The sequence below is a fragment of the Phodopus roborovskii genome, unplaced genomic scaffold, assembly GCF_943737965.1.
Source record: "Phodopus roborovskii unplaced genomic scaffold, PHOROB, whole genome shotgun sequence".
Classification (NCBI taxonomy): Eukaryota; Metazoa; Chordata; class Mammalia; order Rodentia; family Cricetidae; genus Phodopus; species Phodopus roborovskii.
In genome coordinates, this window is record NW_026126434.1 from 23,730,454 (window position 1) to 23,742,149 (window position 11,696).

An 11,696-nucleotide genomic window follows, 5' to 3' on the forward strand; every position below is an offset into this window, starting at 1 on the left:
ACAGGGGACCCCTTCCACCCTGGCGTAGTATCAAGCACCAGGAGTACGGACACCCCAAAACAACAGTCCACTACAGAGCACCTCAAAGCCCATAGAAGTGACTTTAATTTTGGAATACAGGATGGCCTGTGTCCCCACAAACACCAGGACCACTGACAGCTGGAACCAGCCCAGCTCCTGGGGTGACAGAGCATGTCATCTCAGAACAGAGCGGCTGTGAGGCAACTCTGCCTCATCTGATGATGTGGGGTGGGGGCTGGTGCTATGATGCCAACCCTCGTGGGCCACCTGAGGTCAGGAGGAGAAGGGTGGTGTCTCAGCCAGTGGGCGTGACATGCTCTGGATGGCCCACTGCAGGATGCCGTCGAAGGAGTGCTAGAAGAGAGTGGCATAGAAGTCCAGACCAGCTGGACCTCCTCAGAGCTAGTGCCCACCCACTCCACCATGTCTATGGAATTATAACCATCCTAACGTGAAGGTATCATCCACCCTGACCCTCTAATTCAAGGTGGGGGACTGAGACCTGAGACCCCACAGGACATGCTGGTAAAGCACTTCATTGAGTGTTTTTCTACAACAACGTGTAATTTCTGAGCTTGGCCACCAGGCTGTCCCTTCCTCTTCTCGGTGGCTTGCTGAGCTAGAGCCTTCCTCTCTGCTCAGAAGTCAGGCATCCTATCAGAACTAGGAAGTCATGGGGGTGGTACTCATTTTTTTCAAATGCCCATTCATGCTGGGTCACCCATTTCTCTCCTAACTTTCACAAATCTGCCTGTACATAGCCTACTGCATAGGGCAGGCCCCTGGCCCATGGCCAGCTGAGCCTCCCAAAGCGCCAGTGGACATTGAGGCGAGCAAGTGGGCCACCGGGGATGTGGGAATGATCAAGAGTTTGTGCCCTTACAGTGGATGGAACCCTAATAAGTTCCGGCTTCTCAGTAATGCTACTCCTCTCCTTTCTTCTCAGTTCTTAGAAGTAATTTATCCCTACTGTTTCTAAATGTGTGACATGTGGCTGTACAGGTGCTTATGGAGGCTAGAGGCGTCAGATCCCCTGGGGTAGATTTATAAAGTTATAAGCCACCTGGCATGGCTGCTGGGAACAAAACTTGGTCTTCTGCAAGAGCAAAACACACCCAGCCACTGAGCTGCTTCTCTAGCCCCTCAGGTTTTTGAGATAGGGTTTTTTCATCCTGTAGCCCAGATTAGCATCTACATTACAACCCTCCAGCTGCCTCCCAAGTGCTGGGAACCAAAGACCTGGGCCACCACACCTGGCCCAACAGGGCCATCAATGGTGCAGAAACCCAAGTTGGGAGGGGTAAGAGAGAGGTCCCTGAAAGAACACCCTACCAGCTCTCCCTCAAGAGTCAAGGGCTTAAGCACCCCTGGTTCTAAAGTCCTGGGGACAACAGGCCTCCTAGGTGCCAGGCTCTTGGGAGGAGGAGGAGGACTACAGGAGGGAGGAAGCTTGCTCATCTCCTTTAGGACTTGTGCATGGAAATGGTGATTCACTGTTCTGGGAAGAGCAGCTGTAGGGGCAGGGCAGCCCTGAACTGCTGGGTGCTGCCTGACTTGAGGCAGCAAAGGAGCTGGCTGCACAGCCGAGGCCCGGTGACACATTACCTCATTTAGAAGGGACTCCAGATCATCCCTTTGCAGAGCAGGCTCATGACCAGCAGAGTCGTCCCCCACCTAGAACCAAAGAGTTAACAGCCAACCCAACCTAGCGGCAGGCTGGGGTCCAGAAGCAGGGCTCCATCGTATATAATGGGAATTGAACCCAGGTCCTTCTCTAAACTGCTGAGCCATCTCTCCTGCCTGCACCAAGCCTTTTCAACCTCACATCCACCACAGCAGCACAGTCATGACTCCCGGATGATGCTGAGCAGTGCTCTGTGGTCCCTGAGCACTGACCCTTGAATTCCAGATCCTCCTGGGGCTGAGGTCAACTTCAGAGGGGACCAGGGGCCTGTCCAGGGAGCTCCCAGCCAGCTCAGAAGGTGCCATCACATATGTGAACCTGCTGGCCCCACCTTCTGCAGCCCCCCTGCCTCTGCTGAGTGCTGGGACTGAAGGGCGGCAGATGAGTGGGAGCAGGGTGTGGTGATGGACACCTTTGATCCCAGCACTAGTCTTTTTTTTTTTTTTTTTTTTTTCAAGACAAGGTTTCTATGTATTATTAGCTTTGGAGCCTTTCCTGGAACTAGCTCTGTAGACCAGACTGGCTTCCAACTCACAGACATCCACCTGCCTCTGCCTCCCGAGTGCTGGGATTAAAGGCATGTGCCACCAGACTCCCAGCACTAGTCTTTAAAAAAAAAAAAGTGACACACGCCTTTAATCCCAGCATTTGAGAGGCAGAGGCAGGCAGACTATTGTCAATTTGAGGCCAACCTGGTCTATATAGCGAGTTCCAAGACAGCCAGAGATCTGAAGTGATACTTTGCCTCTAAAAGACAAAACAAAGTTCTGTGATGGTTGATGGTGGTGAACGCCTTTAATCCCAGCACTTGGGATGCAGAGGCAGGAGGATCTCTGTGAGTTCAAGGCCAGCTTGGTTTATAGAGTGAGTTCCAGGACAGCCAGAGCAGTTACACACACACACACACACCTGTCTTTAAAAACAAACACCACAAAACAACAACAAACAACAATAAAAACGCAATGGGATACAAGGGCAGTGGACATGGCTTTAAATTCTCCTCCACGCCCATACTGGCCACACACTGACCTTGGCGAGCACAGGGGCTGGGCGCACAGAAGTGGACACTGCCTCACCAGGCGTGGGAGTCCGGTCTGCAGAGCAGGACTTGCAGCGGGGGTTGGTCCTAGAGGAGTGGTGAAAGCTTGCTCAGGTCAGAGAACCTTCTGGTGGGTGGGCATGTTGGCTACTCTCCTGCCCGAGCCACCTCACTCACTCACCCTGGTCGGGCTGCGGCCATTGGGAAGTGACAGCGCCAGTGGAAGGCAGCAGCACAGTGTGCGCACCGCAGCGTGTCTGCACCGTCCCCACACACACCGCACCGTGCGCCTGGTGCCGGACCCTGCGGGAGCGTGATCCAGCAATGTGGGCAGCAACTCGAGACCTGTGCAATGCTCACCAGATGCCCCACCAAGCTGGGTTAACCCAGAAACTTTGTGGTTGCAAGTCCCATGAGCAGGACTGTAAGTTCTGAGGCTTTGGTGTCCACAGAAGGCCGGGGGAGATCCTAGGGGACTTGGGGGATTCTGAGACTCCCAAGCAGATTCTGCCTTTGTTGTCCTGCCTCATGGTGTATGTGTGTGGGGGGGTATATTGCCCAGATAACCAAACTAAGCCTTTCTTTTCCTTCCTTCCTTCTTCTCTCCCTCCCTCCTTCCCTCCCCCTCCCTCTCTTCCTTCCTTACTCCTTCATTCCTTTCCAGTTAATTCACTATTTGTGAGTGTGCACATGGAGATCAGAGGACAACTTGCAGAGTGAGTCTCTCCTACCATGTGAGTCTTGGCAGCAAGTCCTTTTACCTGCTGAGCCATCTGGAAGGCCCAGCTGGATTTTGGAACATCAGAGTTGAGCGGTAGATTTGAGAGCTATGCAAGAATCCCTCTGGGTGCTCTCCCACAGCCCCTGTGCCTCCCGGTGTACCCCCTTCCCTTAGTCAAACACAGTCCTTCTGGCAGAGCCCTCCCCTGACCCCTGGGATACCCTTCTAATTCCTAACCTCTAGGGGTCCACCAGCTGTTGTTTGGGGTTTACCACTACCCTGTAGGCCCAGAGCTCCCAGTAGACAGCACTCAGGCCCCAGGGGCCTCCTCCCACTTACCTGCTGCCCTTCAGTCCCAGCACTCAGCAGAGGCAGGGGGGCTGCAGAAGGTGGGGCCAGCAGGTTCACATATGTGATGGCACCTTCTGAGCTGGCTGGGAGCTCCTTGGACAGGCCCCTGGTCCCCTCTGAAGTTGACCTCAGCCCCAGGAGGATCTGAAATTCAAGGGTCAGTGCTCAGGGACCACAGAGCACTGCTCAGCATCACCCGGGAGTCATGACTGTGCTGCTGTGGTGGATTTGAGGTTGAAAAGGCTTGGTGCAGGCGGGAGAGATGGCTCAGCAGTTTAGAGAAGGACCTGGTTCAATTCCCAGTATCCACATGGCGGCTCACAATTATCTGCAGCTCCAATTCCAGGGGATCTGACACCCTCACATAGACACAGGTAAAACACAAATGCACATAAAATAAAATTTTAAAAAGGAAAAGAAGGGTTGAGCGCGTGGCTCCAAGGCTCTCAGCAAATGTACATCCTTGCCATGTTAGAGCTGGTGACAGTGGCCTCAGGGCCTGTCAGAGCAAATTGGGTTTCTAACAGGATGTGTGGTGCAACACAACAGAAAGCTACCAAGGCTTTGGGGGAATTTTAGAAGTGGTGAGAGTGTACCCTGTGTCAGGCCCATAGAGTAGGAGGAGCTGGGCCATTGTGAGGACAAGCTCCTGAGGCCCCTCAACCCAGCAGGGAATTCACCAGGAAGGTTGCTCAGGCTACAACAGAGCATGGCGCCACAGCCAAGGCAAGCAGAACTCACAGGAAAAGCCAGGATGTAGGACTGTAGAAGGAAGGGGGTGACCCAGTATGGGCATACCGGGGTCTCTGCAGGTGGCTCCGGGGGCTTGGACTCCTCAGACTGGGACAGGTTCTGCTGGACTCTGCCCTGGAGGCAGCAGGAGCACCTCCAGAGGCCACTATTCACAAGGTCAGCAGTCACAGGCATGCAGGACAAAGCAGAGACCATAGACAACCTCCCCCCAACCGCATGGTGGGGGTAGCTTGAGGACCCGCCATGTCAACATGGGAAACCAAACCCAAGAATGGTAAGTCTATTACCACAAGGGAAGTTCAGTAGGATGCCGGTTATTTAGCCCCGGAGGGTGGCCTGGTCAGAAAGCCAGTGTCCCTAGACCGTTTCTCAGCTAATTTTTATGAATTCCCTATGCTCAGTAACCCCCAGTACATGAGCGTAAGCCTGGCCCAGTTGTAGGCCTCCCTCAGCTACGCTGTTTCCACCCTCAGAACACACGGTTCTGTAGGGATGGGGGTAGGGCAGCAAGGACAGGAGGGGAAGGACTCAGGTGGAAAAGGACCAGAGAGGCCTGGCGAAACAAGGGGCACGGCCAAGGCTAGACTCCCACAGACTGCTGCACCCCCATAACAAAGGCCTGTGCAGTCAGTGATGGCGGTGGAGAGTGTGGCTTTGTGGCCTCTGTGTCCCCCAACCTTACCTGGGAGATTTAGGGGGACATTGGGAAAAAAGACCTGTGCCCAAGGAAGTTTGGGTGAAAAGCATAGTATGCCCACCCTTTGCCTTGGGGCATTGTGTTATGGCTACCTTTAGGCTTGTTGCCTTGAGTGAGCCAGGAGGCAGGGAGGTGGCATGGTAGGAAAATCCTACGGGACCCTTACTGTCTATCTGTGGGGCTAGGAGCTGCTAGGCTTTTTCAAAGTCAGCAAATAAGGACAGTGATCGATTGCAGTGGCCAGAACACAAGTAGAAAAGCACGATGGAGAACTCTGCTCACCTGGGGATCTCCCGCAGAGGTGGGGACAGGCAAGCCAGGTGGAAGGCCCGGGGACAACCATCACAGCAGATGAGCTCACCTCCATCGTGGCACACAGCACATTCGTCCTCGTTCTTCTGACCAGGCAAGAGGGGCCCATGCAGACCCAGAAGGGAGCATAGTGCTTGCCTGAGAGCCTACCCTGGAGAGGTTCCTCCTGCAAAGCTCGACACCGGGGACCCACCCCCGCATTCCTTTCCTGCTTGCTGGTTGGCCCCTGCCTGGCCTCTGTGCTGCCCAATGTCTTTAGAGTACTAGTCCTTGAACAGACCTAGGGGGCGCTCTGCTCTAGAAGTGCTGGGTACAGGCAATCCCCCTAGGTGGACCCCACCTACCTGTGGGGTTTTCTATCAGCCCTGGGTACCTCCTTTCGCACCCCCAATTTCCCACCCCATGCTTTTCTCAGGATAGAGGTAATTGTGAGTCTAGATATCACCTCCTCAAAAGCCTTCCAGATGCCAGGTCATGCTGGCCCTGCACAGAGACCACCACGTTCACGTGAATACTTCCACAGATAGAGCAGGGCAGAACTGGACCCTTCAACCTTTTTGTCCAGAGCTAGCAGAGGGCCTGGCTCTGAGGTGCTGGGGACTGTAATCAATGATGGCTGGTTCAGGAACAATCAGCCAGAGGTGCTGGGGAGGAGAGGGTGAGGTTGATGTCCCCAGGGAACCCTCATACTCCAAATTTAGCAGCATCTCTACTCCAACTCCAGCTAAGATGCTTTTTGTAGGCTGGAGTGGATCAAGACAGGGTTTCTCTGTGTAGCCAAGCTGTTCTGAACTAACTCCGTAGACTAGGCTGGCCTGGAACTCAGAGATCTCCCTGCCTCACTGGGATTAAAGGTGAGTACCTCCACCACCCAGCTGAATGTGTGTTTTTAAAGACTCTGGAGAAACCTCACCTGCTTTGACTAATTTGAAATCATGGGGGGGAGGGAAACACTTCCAAGAAAGAGCAGAGAGGGAGGGAGTGGGGGGAGAGAGAAGGGAAGGAGGAGGAAGGGAAGAGCCCCTCATGGGTAGGAACCCAGGCTTCTGTGTTTCAGGTACCTAAATGCCCAGGACAAGGGACAGAAGAGCTGGGTGAAAGCTGGTGGAGAAGCCAGGCTCCCCTGTTCTTGGGGCTTACCTGGTGAACCTGGGGCTCACTGGGAAGGGCTGGAAGGGCAGGGACCCCACACTGCTGGCCCATTCTCTGCTCATCTCTACCCTATGAGACACACAGGGTCATAATGAGGTAGCCAGGGCCAGGGAAGATCCAAGTGGCCACCAGGACTAGGTACGTCTGGTAAGTAAGTCCCAACCCCCAGGAGGAACTCCTGGCTATTTTGTGGGGGAGGGGAGCTATTCAAGGCCCAGCTCCCCAAAGATGGACATACTAGATAATGCTTACAGGGAGAGTGACCTGGGCTCCCTTGGCTCGGACTACCGGCTTTAGGCTGCCACCACCACGGGTCTTGTTCTTTGCATTGCCACTGGGGTCTTCAAACTTGTTAGGAGTATAAAACTCACCCCCAACTTGGATGCACTTCTTGGAGCCTCCTAGGAGGAGATGGAAACTGGGCCTGAGCTCACACCAGGGATTTGGGAGAACCTGCCATTCCTCCCCACCCCCTAACCACAGCCAAGTCTGAGGCCTGGGTTCTGGGTACAGCAAGGAATTCTTTGCTGGAATTTACTAAGATTAAATAGTGTCCATATATCAGTTCAGAGTAGGGCCTTATTGAAAACAGGGGCTTTGGAGATATAATTGTATAAGATGATGTTGTACTAGACTCTAAATCCAGTGCTCTAACAAGGAAAGATGAAAACAGAGAGACACACAGTCAGACTGGAAAGGCATAGCCACAGCCCAGAAGTGAGCATCACAACAGCACTAGGTGCTAGAGGCAGGGAAGCAACCCTCCATAACCTCCAGAGGGATGGGTCACTGGCCATCCACATCTTGACTTTGGAATCTGTTGTTAGAAGCCTGGGGACTTTTTTTGCTATGGTAGCCCCAGCATAGTCAGACAAGAGAATTCAGGATGCTCTGATGGGGACAAACCAGGGCTGGCTTCAGCTCCCAGGCCATTGGGCTTTTGGTAGCATCCAAGTCTAGCGTCCAAGACAGAGGAGATGTTGGGGAGAAGATACTGCAATGGCAAATGGTTCTGTCTGGTCCAGATGACATGGGTAGCTGTATAAGGTGACCTGCTAGCTTACCCAGTAGGTAAGCAGTTGTGAAAGGAGCCTGGATAAATAATGAGGGGACTGGACAGGACATCCATGCCTGAGGCAAGGGCAGTAGGATGCTGTGGGCTGTCTTTGGTGGGCAGTGTGGACACTTGAGAAGACTGGAGCACATGGAGAAAGTGTCTAAGGATGTCAGCTGTGACTGAGCAGCACCGACTGAGGGGGGTGGGTGGGCACTCTATCCCTGAATAGACAATGGACCAGTGGCCTGGTAGAAGGTCTCCCCATGTAGGAGCCTTCAGCATCACTGTGCCCCAAAGCCCCAAAACTTCATGGGGGGCACACTGGCTCCCTTGTACTCAGCTTTGGCCACAGTTGCTCTAGAGCCACCTCCTGAGGGGCTGGGTCTCCCTGGCAGCCTGCTCTCCATGCATTTACCTGCCTCAAACACCTGCTGGATAAGGATCCCTTCCAAGGCCCCTCGGGTTCCTGGGACCTCCCCAGAGGACACAGTCACAGCTCTCTGGACGGAAGCTGACATAGCCTGAATTCCTGGAGAAAGTGTGACACAAGTGTGTGCACATATGCAAACACAGAACAACTCTGTAGGAGTGCAAGCGTTTGCAGAGTTGAGCACAACAATAGGTTAATAAGTATCTCCAGATGATGTATGATCTACACTGTGCCAGGGCACAGAGTTCCTAGGCCATCTTGGGGGTGGGAGGGTTAGGACCATAAAGTACAGGTCTATGGGATGCTGGGATGGGTGTGGGGTTGGTGGTAACAAGTTTGGGCCCAGCTGAGGAGCAGGAATAGTTTTGTCATGGCTGTTTCTGGGCTAGCTTAAAGGTTGGATACACTAAATAGGCAGAGATCTCAGAGGCCACATTCAGGGCAGTGTGGGTGGGGTGACTGACAACACTTTGGCCATCCAGCGAGGCCAGTGGGGTCAGATTCCCACCAACCTCCACACACTCAGCCCCTTGCTCTCTTGGCCTTACTCACCATTCCCCAGCGGGAGGCGCTGTGACTCCAAGTTGCTCTCTGGCTTCTTAGGGAGCTTGGTCTTTGGATGAGAGCCTGCAAAGGGGGGTGTGAGGGCAGCCTGAAGGCAATAGCCTTTTTGGGCTGGGGTGGTGTTGGTAGGTCCAAGGTATAAAGTGAGGTTGGGGTAGAGCACCTGGTAGGGGCAGATCAAGGGTTTCCTGACGCCCTGAGTGTTCGTAAGCCAAGCAAGGCCATTTCCTTCTTCAATGGAAATGAAATCAAAACCACTTGCCTGCCTCACCAGCCAAGAGCTCAGCCTTCAGAGCAGGAAGAAGCTGAGAGGCTGTGAGCCTCACCAGTGCTCAGAGGTGACCAGTTCTAAGCAGGAGGCCCAGAAGCTCCTGAGAGGCAGTTGGAGAGCAACCCTGGCTAGCTCCTCTCCCTGAGTACCTGGGCTGGAGGAGCTCTTTGGGGCCAGGGTTGCTGGTGGGGTAGCTCGAGGTTCCTCTAGGGCTTTTCTCTTGGTGGGGGGTCTGGGTGGCAGTACAGAGACCTTGGGACCAGCAAGGGGCTTCCTCCCCTTCCGGGGCTGGCTGAGGTCCACATCTGCAGCAGGAACAAAGGCCCTATCTTAGAGCCTTTTCCTTGGGGTAGGTTCTAGAACAGGACACTCTTGAGTCAGGTCTTTGCCCTTTGCCTTTTAGGATTAAGCCCAGTTCTAGTGGCTCCCTGAAAACACTTAAATTAGACCCATAGCCTCAATGCTATCCACAGGCTGGGATGGCAGGCAACATCTTCAACACAAGCCCACCTTTTGGGAAGCTGTCCAGGATGGTATGCAGGCGGCTGTACCGTTCCAGATTGTAGTCCTTGAAGAGAACCCTCCAGAAGTCCAGGATGACTCCACTGTCCTGGGTCAAGAGCCAGGACAGCAGGGCATGGAAGGCTTGGGAGCAGCCCTCCTTCTCCTTCAGTCGGAGTGTCTCCTGAAGGGACAGTATCAGGCTACCTGTGCACACCCTACCCCTAATCCCTGCTGCCCCTTTTAGAAGGGAGACCTACCTATTCCTGCTGATCCCCGGATTCTGGGAAGTGGGGGTGCACAGGATGTGTGGTTAGCAGACTCACCTGAAACTTGTCCTGGAGAGGTCTCTTGAGGAGGGCTGAGGCCACCCCTTGACTGGTGTGTGTGTGTGTGTGTGTGTGTGTGTGTGTGTGTGTGTGTGTGTGTGTGTGTGTGTGTGTGTTGTGGGGGTGATGGGGTATAGCATGGGTGATGGGTGTTGGCAGGGCTTGGGAGGGATCTAGGTTGTGGAGAGAGGAGTGAGGAGACTGAGAGGCGCTGGAGGGCTAGGAGCCCACCTGGAACTTGTCTTCTGGAACCACGTCGTGGTCAGCCAGAGCGTGCAGCAGCGGAAAGACGCTGTCTACCGCCACAGCAATCTCCGTGCGGTGCAGTCTCAGCAGGCGGCGCAGCGTCCCATCCCCGCCAGCCATCGCCTCGACACGGCCTGCGCGTCAGCGCCCCCTGCTGGCCCGTGTGAGCTTGTGTTCCCTTCTCTCTACCTTGGGTCTCGGCGTTAGCCCTGGAGGCGCCTGTGAGAGTATATACCTACTCCCCAGCTGGGGAAAGGTGATGCTTGCTTTGCTCTGTTATACTTTCAACCAGAAAAGAGCAGAGGCTGCTGTTCACCCTGGAGCCAATCAGGGCCCAGCTTCTGCGGGTTGGGGACAGAGACTGTTCTAGCACTGGGTTCAGGAGGCCCTACACAGCTGGCATTCACTTCCTGTGGAATCCAGAGTAGCTGCCTGGGCTGGGGGTAGAATCCTGGGCTGAGATAGAGGAAACAGGAAAGTTGCCCCTCCAGTCTCCCTACAGAGGGTCCTGTTTATGGGTAAAACCAGGACAGGCTGGGAAGATGGCTCAGTGGACAATTTGTCTGCCCTGCCAAGCCTGAGGGCCTGAGTTATTCCAGTGCTGGGGAGGCAGAGACAGGAACCTTGGGGCAACCTAGCTGAACGGATAAACTCCAGGTTCCACAAGAGAACATGCCTCAAAAACTTGGGTAGAGAGCAACACCCCATGTTCACCTCTAGTTCCATACACAAGAACACACACACACACACACACACTCACTCATACACACACACACAATGAATTAGAAAAGATAGAGGACTGGAGGAGGCTCAGCATATAAGAGCACTTATTGCTCTTGCAGAGGGCCCGGGGGTTTGGTTCCCAATAGCCATATGATGGCTCACAACCTATTCATAACTCCAGTTCCAGAGGATTTGACATCTTTTTTTGGCTTCTACTGGTATTACATGCATGCATGTGGTGACCAAAAACATGCAAGCAAGACACTCATGCACATAGAGTAAAATAACTGGAAGGAGCGGGGAGGCCAAATAGTGCTTCTAGCCACACCCTGGATGCCCAGGTGTGCCTGCATCTCTGAGAGCAATGCAAAGGGCTGGACAATGGACCTGGCTGGGAACCCCTAGCTGGAGGAATGGAATGAAAGATTCTAGCAGGACGGAGGAGATGGTCCATGCTGTGTGCTGGTGCTTAGAAACAACACATGGAGTATCTCTGAGCTCTGAAGTGGCCAGTACATTGAACTGTGGGTCTGACAGGTAGAGTTCAACAGCAAGGGCAAGGCAGCAGAGATCCCTAAGCAAATGCCCCTGGATCATGCAAGTTCCTGTCCTCTCAGGACTAATGACAGAGACTAGTAACCTGAAAGACAGGAGTGCCAAGAAAACTGGGGAGGTGCTCTGGAGGCAGATGGAAATGGGTGTAGAGGTTGACACAAGAGGAAACGGTGACCCCAGCAAGGTGAAAGGCTACAGCTGGTAGTGGCCTGGGCCGTGGCAAGTTGTTGGAGCAAAGCACTATGGTCTGGATTGTGCTGGGACTCCAGCCACTATGAGTGTTGATAGTT

General features: G+C 53.9%; 1 protein-coding gene across 1 annotated transcript; it reads right to left on the bottom strand.

Annotated features, from left to right (window-relative positions):
* Positions 1–259: 259 nt before the first annotated feature.
* Aire (autoimmune regulator) lies at positions 260–10,272 on the bottom strand. The gene is made up of 14 exons (XM_051186557.1): positions 10,114–10,272; positions 9,563–9,737; positions 9,202–9,357; positions 8,770–8,844; positions 8,203–8,316; positions 6,983–7,131; positions 6,719–6,799; positions 5,549–5,664; positions 4,615–4,714; positions 3,805–3,960; positions 2,926–3,047; positions 2,735–2,831; positions 1,627–1,695; positions 260–375 (listed from the first exon to the last, which is right to left on the bottom strand). The coding sequence occupies exons 1-14, from the start codon at positions 10,246–10,248 to the stop codon at positions 295–297; spliced, it is 1,626 nt and encodes a 541-aa protein (XP_051042514.1). The 5' UTR covers positions 10,249–10,272; the 3' UTR covers positions 260–294.
* Positions 10,273–11,696: the final 1,424 nt, after the last annotated feature.